The sequence below is a fragment of the Liolophura sinensis genome, chromosome 6 (assembly GCF_032854445.1).
Source record: "Liolophura sinensis isolate JHLJ2023 chromosome 6, CUHK_Ljap_v2, whole genome shotgun sequence".
NCBI lineage: Eukaryota > Metazoa > Mollusca > Polyplacophora > Chitonida > Chitonidae > Liolophura > Liolophura sinensis.
In genome coordinates, this window is record NC_088300.1 from 68,476,342 (window position 1) to 68,489,436 (window position 13,095).

Genomic DNA, 13,095 nt, shown 5'->3' on the forward strand with positions numbered 1-13,095 from the left:
GCTGCGAAAACGAAAGAGTTACTTACATTTAAATTTAAGCATTTGAATGAACAGTTAGAATAAAACTCTGAGGTAAACTGACAGGAGGCCGGATTGTCATTGTCGTCGCCAATGAATAAATTCATTTATTATAAAAGTTAAATGGTGACGTACATGTAAATCTCCAGGAAGTGCATGGAGCACTCACCAAGACGATAACAATTGATTTGTTTTGATTGGAGAAACCATGTAGCTTGGGGAACCCCCTTCCCAGTCCGGGTGGTGGGAGGAAAAGAAAAAAAAACTGCTGCATGTTGTAGACATGTTAAGTGTTCCAAGTATTTCTGTTTATGTTCAGTGCCAAACTTCTGAATATTTTATGTGTCAAGAAGTTTGTCAGTTACCTGGTTACTCACCGGTAAGTTCGAATGTTAACGCTGTGTTAACCGCGGTTGTATGTCAGGAGGTTTGTCGGCTGTTGGTGGTGGTTCCTTCAAAATACTGAAAAATTATTTGGACAAAATGAACAAGTATTACTTGTAAACCACAAATAAATTAATTTTCTATAAGATGATTGATCCTTAGGGACATGTGAGACACTCAGCTCCCCATGGAAAAAAATGTTCACAAACGTTGAAACCACGCACATCGAGACGTTTAGTTCTGACTGAATAGGCCACTTGAAGTTGTATAGTACGACATACAGCCTAGCAGCTAGTTGCGCGAACGTTGGTATAGGTTAAGTGAACTGTCATTTGTAGAATACTAATAGTGCGGGACGAAAAAAACTATTTCCTGCCAAACGTACGTCAGAAAACCGTTCTACTGACACTGAGCCGTTTTAGAGATCTGATAGATGAAGGGGTTGTCACTAAGTCCTGTTGGAGATGAGCATGAGATTTGTGTACAAACCCAGCTTGCCAGTGTTGAAGCTGAAACTTTCTGTGGTGTCATTTTGTCTATTTTGCAAAGTTCGTGGTTTTCAGCAATACACCTAGTATATGTCGATCGATGTCGATATGAAAGATTGTGGAGAAAACTGAAAGACAGGTGGTGGGTGGAACTTTACAAAATTCATTTTAATCTGGAGTAATTTTGATATTGTATATTTTACGCACATCGTCAGTGTGTAAGGGCATTATAGGAACGTACTGACAAAGAACTGACGTTTCCAGCTGCCAATTAAATTTACATGTATAAGGGGCAGTAATATTTTAAAATGTTTTACACAAATTTAATTCGACTGAGGATCATAACGTTTTCTTGATAAGTCTAAATCTTTCAATTATACCACATAAATCTGGACATGATTTATATACAGCCGATCAACTATAATATATAATTTAGATGATTATATAGTAACCAGTTAAAAACCTTTTAATTGCGTCAAATTTTTAATTGTTTGATTTGGAGTGCGGTGTCACAAATCCTCGTGGGATTTTTGTTCATACAGGTGTCTTACATCATTAGACCTGGAACTTACAAGGCTAAAGTAAATTCGCCATACCTGCCACATCCAGCTGAATGGTTCGTGTCGTCTTATACTCTAGCCCTTTATCCAGGGAATCACCCTTGTTAAAAGATATGCGTCCATGTTTAATATGTATGATGTCAAAAATTTGACTAGCCAATAGACAAAACGACCCTTTTACGGAGCTCCATAATTGATGTCCAAAAAAATTTAATATAAATAATTGTGCACATATTTTTCTGTGGTATTTCTGATTATTACGACAGTCTTGTCTTCTACATAGAGGAGATATAATGATTAAATCAGTTTTTTGTTTGCTAATCTGTATTCTTCAAGCGCATGTATTTATCACATTGGGGATACATTGGGATTTACGTTGTCTGTCATTCCTTTATTCTGTTACTCCGTCTCGTACACGATATTCCGAGGGTAATTCGAAAACGCATTGCTAGGTCTCTTTCAAAGTTTGAACAGTGGGATGGCTGAGATTGGGTCTTAGTGATGTGCGTAAAACAATATGGCCACCTCTGCAATCCTTGTTTTCCAGTTTGTGAACAATGTCTGGACAATAACTCGAGAATACAGTGTCGTTTACTGTTGAACAGTGGCAATACGTCAGTGAGAGAACTACGTGGTTAAGTTTTCAGACTTGTACCTTGAGCAGTATGGCCGTGGACGAAATCTTTGTTTTCCTGTTGTTGCCCGGACGTTACGTTTTCCTCTGAAATGTTTGCTGAACGTTCCAGAAACCTGCTCTATTCATAGTGGCATCTTTTGTGTCACTCGTTACAACCTTGTCTGATGGAAACACATTGACTGACACACAATCTATAAGGCTATCCATACACGGCTTCTTCTTTGTTATCAAACACTTTCCCTTCACAGAGACCATTCACTTCCACATTCTTTTTGTGACCTTGTCCTCGTCATGCTGAATACGTGTTGGTCTCTTTTGTGAAAATGGTTTACGTGAGTGTTTTGTTTTGTTTTGATTGGCTGATACTTATACAGGAAGATAAAATGTAACTGTATAAGTAGGAGTGAAATTACCCCGAAGATCCAAAATCCTGACCGTTGGGGCAAAGACAATGTGGCAGTGGTGGGACCTGCTGATCTGTGGCCTGCTATTTTCCTACAGCTCTGCGCAGTTGATATGTCACGTATGCATATAGATCGATGCCATGACCATGTATCTCTTAATCATGTTATCTTAAGATAAACGACGCTAAAATATGAACTAAGTTTCACCATTTACACAACTGAAACTCGTTTACTCATGGGTAAAAAGAGTTATTACAACATTCAATGTCTCATGGGTAAAAAGAGTTATTACAACATTCAGTGTCGTGATTAGAGTTGGAAAGACTTCCTGTGAGTTCAGAGTTCCTAAACTCTGATAGTATGGTCCATAAAACCCGCCTTAAAATTTAGATGTGTGTCCTTCTTTAATTCACATCACAAAAACCTAAACAAATATTAAATCGAGGTCTGTTCCTTTATCAGAGACAAAAGATAACTTTTATAGTACTAATACGTATTTTGATCCATATCTGTATTTTTGCATTGGTCACAGACCGGCAATGAATTCCGTTTAGACGTCACCAGGGGCCAGTTTCATGTAGCACACTTAGCTAAGTAAGCCCTTGACTACCTTGACAACGTATGTTGTAGAAATATAAAACTAAGAGCTACTTAACACTAAGTACACCTGATGAACTATCTTAAGTTTGATCATAGACCAATTCCGTTTAGACGTAAAAGTCTGTCTTTTTGAGTTCGAAATTAACTCAGGCATTTTCCTTTAAAGGGAGGACATACCAGCACATATGAGTATAAGAATGAGTTGAAGTTGTGGGGTGAAGTCCAGCAGAAATTTGAAGTGTCCTGCTCGGTAGAGCTCGACTGTAATGGAGGTAAGTAAGCCTTATACGCTTTAGTAAAATGAAGGGCTTTTCTATAAACAAGGGATATTACAATATCACGGAAGCATTTGTACACGAGTATATTGAATTTTTTCAGTTTTGTGTTACTCGTGCTTTCAGAATCAGCCCTATCAACAGAGGCACAGCTGGCATACGACTTCACTGCTCATTTCAGTGATCTAAAAGTGAAAGAGACGAACATCCGGTGAGTCATCCAAGGATATGCCAATATTCAATCTGAAAGGTGACAAGGAGTTTTTAAGAACTCGGAGAAGACACCCCGACTCAAAATAACCACATTGCTTCAGGAGATCTGTCATGCTCATGGACTGCGATTTCAATGAGTTTGTTCCACCCGGTTTCCTTCGTCGATTGAAACTACCATCTTCATATTAATGCAATGAAATATTTTTAAACATTGTAAAAACATCAATCAAACGAAAGAATTTTTGTTAAAGGTCTGTTTAAAAAGGAACGTAATTATTACAATAACGCCAACTTCCTTTTACACTCACAGAGATGAAATGGCTTACACACTTATTTTTTATTTTGCAAACAGACCTGAGGATGCCCTCAAGCTTTGTAAGTCTTCGCAGGTATGTACAGACAACTCAATTGTTTCTATGGCGATTCTTCACACCACAGCACATAAAATCATACAATAATTCCGATTTGTTTCTCTTGTGCTATACACATCATCAATAATCCTCATTCGTTGATGTATTTGTTCATACGAACACACTGTACAGCGTGTTTCGCAGTAGCTTACAGCGATTTTAAAAATAGCTATTTCTCACAGGACTCGAGATGTGCGCTTGACAATCCTCCAGACGAGGATAGTGAGGAGGACTCTGGGTCAAGTGGTGGTTCACGTATCGTCCCTGACGACGGACTGTTCAACTTACCTATTGTCTTCACACAGACAGCCTCTGGCAAAATCCTCCGTATGCGGTTTATGGAGAAAGACCTGGGTGAGTTTGCATTCGGTGTCTTTTATTGTTTCATTAATGCTAGTGCTTTTTTCTTTTTTTTGCTTAGTATATATTTGATTCACAATAATTTACTTATTTTTAAGGAGATAACACGTTGCCTTTTCGACAGAGAAAATTAATTTCAAACAATTTTAATCATAGCTAGGCTAGTTCGTTTTACTTTAATATTTTAAAAATTTGTGATAATGCTACCCTAAAACCAAAATTGTTATTGTTTTCTTATATCAAGATTTTCCATCTCGGATGGCTATATGATTCACAACAAAGACGTTTTATTTCGTTTAAAATTGTAAAATTAAAATTAGTATGATCCTGACTCTCCATAAATGCTCTTTTTAAAAAATTTCGTTTTATTTTTTTTGAATTCAGAAAATGTGGATATTGTAAACATCAAGCGAGGCATTATTTCTGCTTTACAAACCCAAATAAACACAAACACTGAGGAAGAAGTGGATTCAACAGGCAAGCATAAAATCCGGTATAGGTAAGTAGATCGGGACCAAGATGTTCACAGTGGCATAGGCATTGTGTGACAGATCCAAAGCTGATGTTTATATCAGCATATATCTGGCCTAGACAAAGTGTGACACATCGCAGGTTAAGGTTTATACCAGTATATATCTGGCATAGACATAGTGTGACAGTTCGAAGGTTGTTATTTATTCCAGCATATACAGACATAGGTTGACAGATCATAGTTTGATGTTTGTACCAGCATACATCAGAGATAGTGTGACAGATCGCAGGTTGATGTTTATACCAGTATATATCTGGCATAGACAAAGTGTGACAGATCGAAAGTTGTTATTTATTCCAGCATATACAGACATAGTTTGACAGATCGCAGTTTGATGTTTATATCAGCATATATCTGGCCTAGACAAAGTGTGACACATCGCAGGTTGATGTTTATACCAGTATATATCTGGCATAGGCATAGTGTGGCAGATCGAAAGTTGTTGTTTATTCCAGCATATACAGACATAGTTTGACAGATCGCAGTTTGATGTTTGTACCAGCATACATCAGAGATAGTGTGACAGGTCGCAGGCTAATGTTTATACCATCATATATCTGGCAGAGACAAAGTGTGACACATCGCAAGTTGTTTTTTTCTGGCAGCATATACAGGCATATTTTGACAGATCACAGGTTGATGTTTATACCAGCATACATCAGACATAGTGTGACTGATCGCAGGTTGATGTTTATACCAGCATATAACAAACTTAATGTGATATATTGCAGCTTGATGTTTAGACCGGCCACATCCCTATCGCTTGTGCAGGTATAGTGTGACATATCGCAGCTCAATGTTTACGCGGAACATCACTGATACAGACTGACTGTGACATGTCAGAGGTTATTGCGAAAGTTCCATATTTATTGCGACATTCTTGGTGTTTATTATGATATGTAACGGGTACAGACACAGTGTGACATATTGCAGGTAGATACTTAGAGCTACACGTCACAGATGACGGTGTCTCCGGTGCTGGACCTGTGTCACACACAACAGATAAATCCTACTGTCGCACATCTCAGCACATTCTAAACAACATTAACGGCATTAGTACATGTATAGGTTGTTAATTAACATGCCTCGTGCCTAAAAGAACGTTTAAAGAAGTTGTCATGTGTATTACAGCGCCTCGGGATCTGGTAATGAAACAGTGATTATCAAGGAATATGATAACAAAGATGACGTAGATGCTCCATTTAGTGGAAAACCAGGTAACGTCCATGTTAAAGGTCGAACAACGGTCAGCCATGGCGACATTACGTCCAGCGAGGGACAGGCATCCAGTCAACCGGAAATAGGGGTAGGTCATTTAAAGTTTGGGTAAGATCAGGGTTCTTTATGAGCGACCTCATGTCTCTACCCAGGTTTTGAATGTAAGCATATACATGTGACTGATTTAATTACGCGAAAGTATTAATGTCTGAAAACGCAAATCGCTTTATGACTATTGTAGTTCATGAAGGGCTATAAGCTTTGAAGAATGTTATCCAGTTTTATTACATGGGAGACGATAAATGCAGACTACTATTCATAAACTGTGCCATTTTGCTCTTTAACTTGCGAAATATGCTACAGTGTGTGGACGTTTTTTTATTTTATTTTCATATTCAAAAGCTGATTAAATGAAAAGTAATTAAATTTATATACTTACAGGAAGAGGAAGATGAAGATGAGATCCCACCAGATGTCGCCAGTGCCATTGACGCTGGAGATGTGTTGAAAAGTGAATCCAAGTATAAACTGAGCCTTAAACTGAAGCGCAAACGGTCGGCTCAACGAGCGAAGAGGAAAGCAAGTTTTAAGCCGACGGAATTTATTGACACCCCCATCACCATAGAGACGTCACGACACGACCAAGGTAATGTGGATAGCCCAGAATCAGTTTCGCAAGGAGGAAATACATGTTCCCTTAAGCAATGTACCACTGCGCCTTTCTTTAATGTTGTCCACAAATTCATGAAAAAAAATCAAATAACAACTCTATCAATAAAACAACATTTGTTTTACGTAACTTGAATATGGAAATTCGTGTCCTACGTTTCGCCTTAAATTGACATTGTGACAATTAAATTTCGCTGATGATTGGATGAAAATAAGAATTTTAATACTGGCATGTTTATAATATTGTTTATGTCAACGTCTGTGTGTGCATTGGCAATGTTACATGAGTTGTATATATGACAATAACGTTATCCATGGCATGTGTGTGTAGAACCTTAATTATGGACGATTTGCAACATTATCATATCCAAGAAAATTCCCGAAAAAAACATTCATTCCATGATTTTTGCTTCAGAAGACGAACTCCTAAATCGACTTGAGCTGTTATACAGTCGATTAGAAACAACACCCGTTGACAGGATTTTGGCTAAATTTCTTCAGTCTAAAGATGAAGGCGATCGTAAGTCATTACATGATTGATAGATATTTTGGGGAAATTTTGTACAAATCTTTTCTTCGACGTAATCAAATTGTCAATCTTTGTGCGATAACATAATACAAGTTGTAAGTCTTATAACTTAATTCACTGATAAAAAAGGACGCAACTTTGAGTTTGGACAATTGTTAAAATAATACATAAAAAAGGATTTAATAGAATTACTTTCGACAAGCTGTTTTTATTTCTTTCACCTTTGGGCTGCTAATACTGTCAATGTATCCATTTTTTTACGTAGTTGACCTTTTAAAGGAAATTGTCCTTCTTGAGACAAACATTGGGAACGAAAAGGTTAAGACGAAACTGAGGCGCTACAACAAAACCCCACTTATGGACATTTTAGTCCCACGTTCTTACGGTGTGAGTATTTTTAAGTTGTTAACCTGCTTAGCGAAGTCCTGATCATTACCGAATATGTCATGAACTTTCTGTTTGCTCCTTTGCTTCTATTTAGATACAGTAAAAATTTCAGTATGTAACTAAAAAAGCCAACCCACTGTACTTTGGCAGAACAATATAACTCTCTAAGCTTCCCCATCATATTTTCAGATGCTGGCTCAGTGTCACGTGACATGGGACATCTGTCAACCAATGTTGTCTCTGTACGCACAAGGAGGAGGTGCCCTTGCTGAAGAGGTTTGTTAAACTGTCTGAATCCGAATGAGCAATGGTTGCGGCTTTTACGACCATAACATGATTGTTAAAATAGATTTAGTTAAAAAGAAGGCAGCGATATATTTTTTCACTTTGTTTTATTCATAATACTTACACTTAATAATATTATAGTGGCCATATCAAAGTTCTTCGAGTGCAGACTGGTACACTGCATGTGCATATTGTCTATAAATCTTCAAAATAATGATGCTATCTACATAAAAGATAAAACAGGCAACAAGCAGTTTTTACACCAGTTATTCATGTTGTAGGTGTTTCAATACCTGTTATCTGCTGACAGTCAACTTACCCATGAGCAGTTGTCCAATGTTATTGACACGGTGTCCACTATGACAAATCCTTCGGACGACTTTATCAAACTTCTGATTGATTTGTACGAGGCAGACTCCGCAGACTTAGAGAAAGCTCGTTCCTTGCTGCTGGTTATGGGGATGTTGGCAGGACAAGACTCGGTATCAGACTCTGTCAAGTCGATCCTCAGAGGAATTTTACTGACACAGCTAGATGACATTAAAGAAGGAAACTGTCCAGAAGACACCGACCATATCGACGCTCTGGAAGCTGCCGGAAATATGGAGGACGAGAAGCTACTCTCAAGAGTCTTGGAGATTGGTTCAGTCTGCAAAACGAGCGGAAGTCTGAGGATAGCCGTGACGCATGCGGCAAGGCGTTTCGTCAATAAACAGGAAACCGTTGGTTTCTTAATTCAGGTTCTGGAATCAGCCAATTGTGAAGTGGTAGAAGAAGCTATACATCTGCTGATAGATATCATGGCAAATCAAAAATCCGAGGACAATCTCTCCCAGTGGCCTCTCGTCGGAGTGAACGCCTTTGACAGGTCTTAGGCTCATTTCCTGACACAAACGGACAATCTGGGGTGTGTTTTGGACACAGCTATACGATACTTCAAAAAGAAATTGCAAACAGATGTTGACCAAATCTTAGTACAACTTCGTATGAGTAACATGCATTCTTCTCCACCTGAGACAAATCACACCGGTAGAATACAAAAGCGAAGTCTTGAACATGCCACATGTTCTGTTTGGAGCGACTATAGTGGAAGATACAGTGATATACAGTCCGCAAGCACTTTCCAATCCGACTTGAGAACGTACAATAGACGTCGCCACTGTCTCGCTCACTTCCGTGTGGGAGGATCAAAGGCCAACGCTGATCTCTATGGCGGATTCTTCGTTGGCTGTGACACCAGATCCTCGAGGGCCAAGTTGTTTGCCAGAGTGGTAGCTAAAGGCAAGGTCTTTTCGAAAACTTTTAGAATCGGTACAATTTACGTGTACTTCCTGAACAGCAACTCTAGAATTTCTGCAAGAGTGTATGTAAATGTAGGAGGGAAAACACTCGTATCTTCACAATTTTATGTGCAGCCAAAAACTGTAACTCGCCGGCTGTGGAATCCCAGACCTCTTACTATACGCCTGCTTAGAATTCCACTTCTCATCACGTCAATAAATATTTATTTGAAGATCAGCCCCAGCCTCTATTTGGATCAAAGTTTCACTTCATGCCAAGGGTCAGCCACGTGCCTTCAGCTTTCCCCGAGGGTTAGAGCACGAGCGGCAGCTGGGGCCTCCATCAGTCTGGTAATACATGCCTCTTATCATATTTCTATGGCTATATAACTGATTTTATTAGACACAAATATATAGTAGAGTAAAAACTGCCATTTGGCAAGTTGGTAGACTCTTTAATCCCCAATTCATATTTGCAATTCCGCTGTATTCTAAAAGAAACATTCAAACGTTTCCAGTGAGAAACAAATAAACCGAATCTGTAACACATTATGTATAATAGAGCTACATATTGTCACTAAATACACCCATGTCTTGATCTGCATATATGTAACCATTTCAGATATATATTTCCCGTGCTGTTCTCAGTAAAAATAAATCGCATACTATTCAAAAGACCAATCAAAAGACTTACCTGACATGTGTGTGCAATATATTCTGTGATATTCATTCTGACAGGTCGTGATTCGAGGTGGTGCTGATATTGGGTTTAACTTTAACTACTATCTGAAGGCGGAATTGCGGGTGTTTTCCAGCTGCAGTTTGCCCTGTGTCTCACTGTCACATGGTCACGATCGAAACAGCGTTAGCATCGAATTCTGGTACGAGCTTCGTAGCAAGTTTCGTATCAAACTTTGGCCGGTATGTATATCATTGATATTCTGTAACGGTAATGATTCGTTTGAAAAACTTGACTCATAAGGAAAAGATACGTTCGTTTGGTAAGACCACATGTGGATTAGGTTTTGTCAGAATTGCAGTGTCATTATGTTTGAAAATAATAAGATCCTCCAGGAAATGATTTGCCTTCCCCAGTATGATACACCCGTGTAGTATTCTCGGTCTCATACATGTCATATATAGGAGAGTTAGTCACCAGGGTTTCCTCCAACCATAAAATTGACCGCCATCGTGAAAATTGTATTAGCATACAACGTTGATCATAAATCAAATACATGTATAGTTCAAGTACTTGTATTTTCTCTTTTTGCTCATTAAGAAAGATTTGTTTGCGATTTTTGTCAGCCAACGTTATTGTTTTATGGCAAACCATGTGTATGTGAGGATGATCCCCATTCGGTTCACCTCAAATTGATGACTCGTTATTGTAGTTCCACTGTCGACAATATCAAGAAATATTTCCGATTGTCAAAAGCAAAATACAAAAACAATTGACTGAAAATAAAATGAATATGTAAGAAAGATTTTACCCGCTCTCTTTGGCAGCCATGGAAGTTCAAATTCGGTTTTACATGGGGCAGTAGGAAGATATACAGTCCCAGCAGCCTGTCGTGGAGTGTTGGATCATCTAGGGAGCGAAGCATTTTCTCCACCTGTCCCAAATAGACGTAAACTGTAAGAAATTCTGCATGAGCGAGTTTAAAACTTATCACCCGACCACTTTTGATAAATTATCAATGTTGAAAAACGAGATATATTTAACGAAAATAAAATTCCACTTACTAAGACAAGTTTACTCCAAGATAAACACTGCTCCAAATAACGTCTTAATTTGACACTTTTTTTAGTGTACTCCGCCAGTGACAAGATACAGGAGTGAAGTCAAAGCACTTTTGAGTAGTGACAAATCACTGTTCGCCCTGTCTTGTCTGTGTCTTGCATTGGGCTTGAAGTTAATAATAGGAATAGAATGTATTAAGAGAGTATAACTAAGACTCCTTTATTGTCGCAGGCGAATGGCAGTGGAAGAAACACGTCACTGAGTACGGGGTCGTTTTGGGTGCAGAACAAGACACATGGGCGGAGCATACATTTACCCCTATATAATCACTCGTTACTTCATCTAAACTGAAAGATCATCTCTATGCATTATTATGTATTGCTATTCTTGTTAAGATTTCTCCAACTGCTAACTGCTAATTGCTAACTGTCATTAAATCGGCATTTTGAACCTTAAATGATTTCACAACTCAAGCTCAAGATCTACGTCGTTTTTCTTCCTCTTCGTTCGCCAGAAATATGTAATAACTGTCTGGTTTTAAATAAACTCTTTTTGCTAAGATATTTTGTTTGGATATCTCTTTTACATTTGTTCACAAAGTATGTTACATCGAGTAATTGATCCATTGACTGATCTGAGATTGACTCTGCCCGTACCCCAGGTTCTATTGAGCTTTCCAGTCAGCTTCCTGGGAGACTTCCTCCAGGTATTTTCCCCATTTTAGAGCCATAAATCTGACAGCCAATATATCAGGACAATATCCCTTACTAAAGGGCCCAGCATGTATCAGATCGTTAACTAGTGGTTAAGGGTGCTTGCCTTTCCATCGCTAAAACACCCAAGCCACCGGTTCAAAACCGCCGTGCAATTTGTACATTTTCTCACTTACATTGTATTCGTGGTGACAATATGCGGCTGACGACGTTCACAGAGCCATTTCCGCAATCTGACATTCGTTTAAGACCATTGACTTCTACCAATATGGCTTCCTCTCTGGCCGTACGTGGGAACGTCTGCCAGCAACCTGCGGATGGTCGTGGGTTTCCCCCAGGCTGTCCCCGGTTTTCCTCCCACTGCAATGCTGGGTGCCGCCGTATAAGTGAAATATTCATGGGAGCGGCCTGAAACACCAATCAAGCAAATAAATTCTACCAATATGGTGTGAATGTGTCTAAGTAACATGTGTTAAACCTTTTCAGTACTTGCCAAAGAAAGATTATTACCCCGTTCATTTAAGTCATAAGTTGCAAGTCCTTATAAAGCCAAACTTAGAACACGAAAGAACTGAGATTGTGGTTAGTACATTGTTCTGCTGTAAATATTTTAGAGCGAAACATTTTAATTGTTGCTGACTTGACTTTTTGACTTGAAAAAGTCTTGAAAAATATGGGCCCACGGCCATTTGAGTCAATACACAGCAAACTATTCACAGCACTGTGCGAATAGGATTCTTCCGATTTATTGTCTCCTATTGGCCTATATTTGGCATCCGTAAAGTATGCAAAAGCATAAACGCCCGGTATACCAATGTGTAGCCATTGAACGTTAGAGCTAGAGGAAACATAAAAAATTACATTTGATGGAGGAGTGCGAAAAATTAGTAGTAAATGTGGAAACAGCTTTTGTACGGTGGGTTTTTTTATCCACCTCTTATGTATTGTCTTATTGTGTAATAATTTTGTAAATAGGGATGTAACAAGCTAACAAATGTGTTCAACCTGGATTTTGATCATATTTTATATTTTTATTACATTCAGACATATTATCACAGTTCAGCTTTAATGTATGTGTTTAAATATGAACAACAAATTTACATTCAAATAAATTTAGGAGGCCCCGTAGCTCAGTTGATTAGCGCCTTAGCGTAGCATAATGACCCAGGAGCCTTTCACCAATGCGGTCGCTGTGAGTTCAAGTCCAGCTGGTGTGGCTTCATCTCCGGCCGTCAGTGAGAAGGTCTGTCAGCAGCTTGAGGATGGTCGTGGGTTTCTTCCTGGCTCTGCCCGCTTTCCTCACATCATAATGCCGGCCGTCATCGTATAAGTGAAATATTTTTGAGTACGGCATAAACCACCAATTAAATAAATTTATTACACATGTATTAC

At 38.7% G+C, this 13,095-nt stretch overlaps 1 protein-coding gene across 1 annotated transcript; it reads left to right on the forward strand.

Moving 5' to 3' along the window:
- The first annotated feature begins 3,567 nt into the window (after positions 1-3,567).
- On the forward strand, positions 3,568-11,531 carry LOC135468218 (uncharacterized). The gene is made up of 11 exons (XM_064746343.1): positions 3,568-3,577; positions 4,172-4,343; positions 4,734-4,848; positions 6,013-6,187; positions 6,541-6,745; positions 7,184-7,288; positions 7,563-7,684; positions 7,874-7,960; positions 8,251-9,600; positions 9,988-10,170; positions 10,756-11,531. Exons 2-9 carry the CDS (start codon positions 4,319-4,321, stop codon positions 8,842-8,844), a joined length of 1,428 nt encoding a protein of 475 aa, XP_064602413.1. The 5' UTR covers positions 3,568-3,577; positions 4,172-4,318; the 3' UTR covers positions 8,845-9,600; positions 9,988-10,170; positions 10,756-11,531.
- The last annotated feature ends 1,564 nt before the right edge of the window (positions 11,532-13,095 follow it).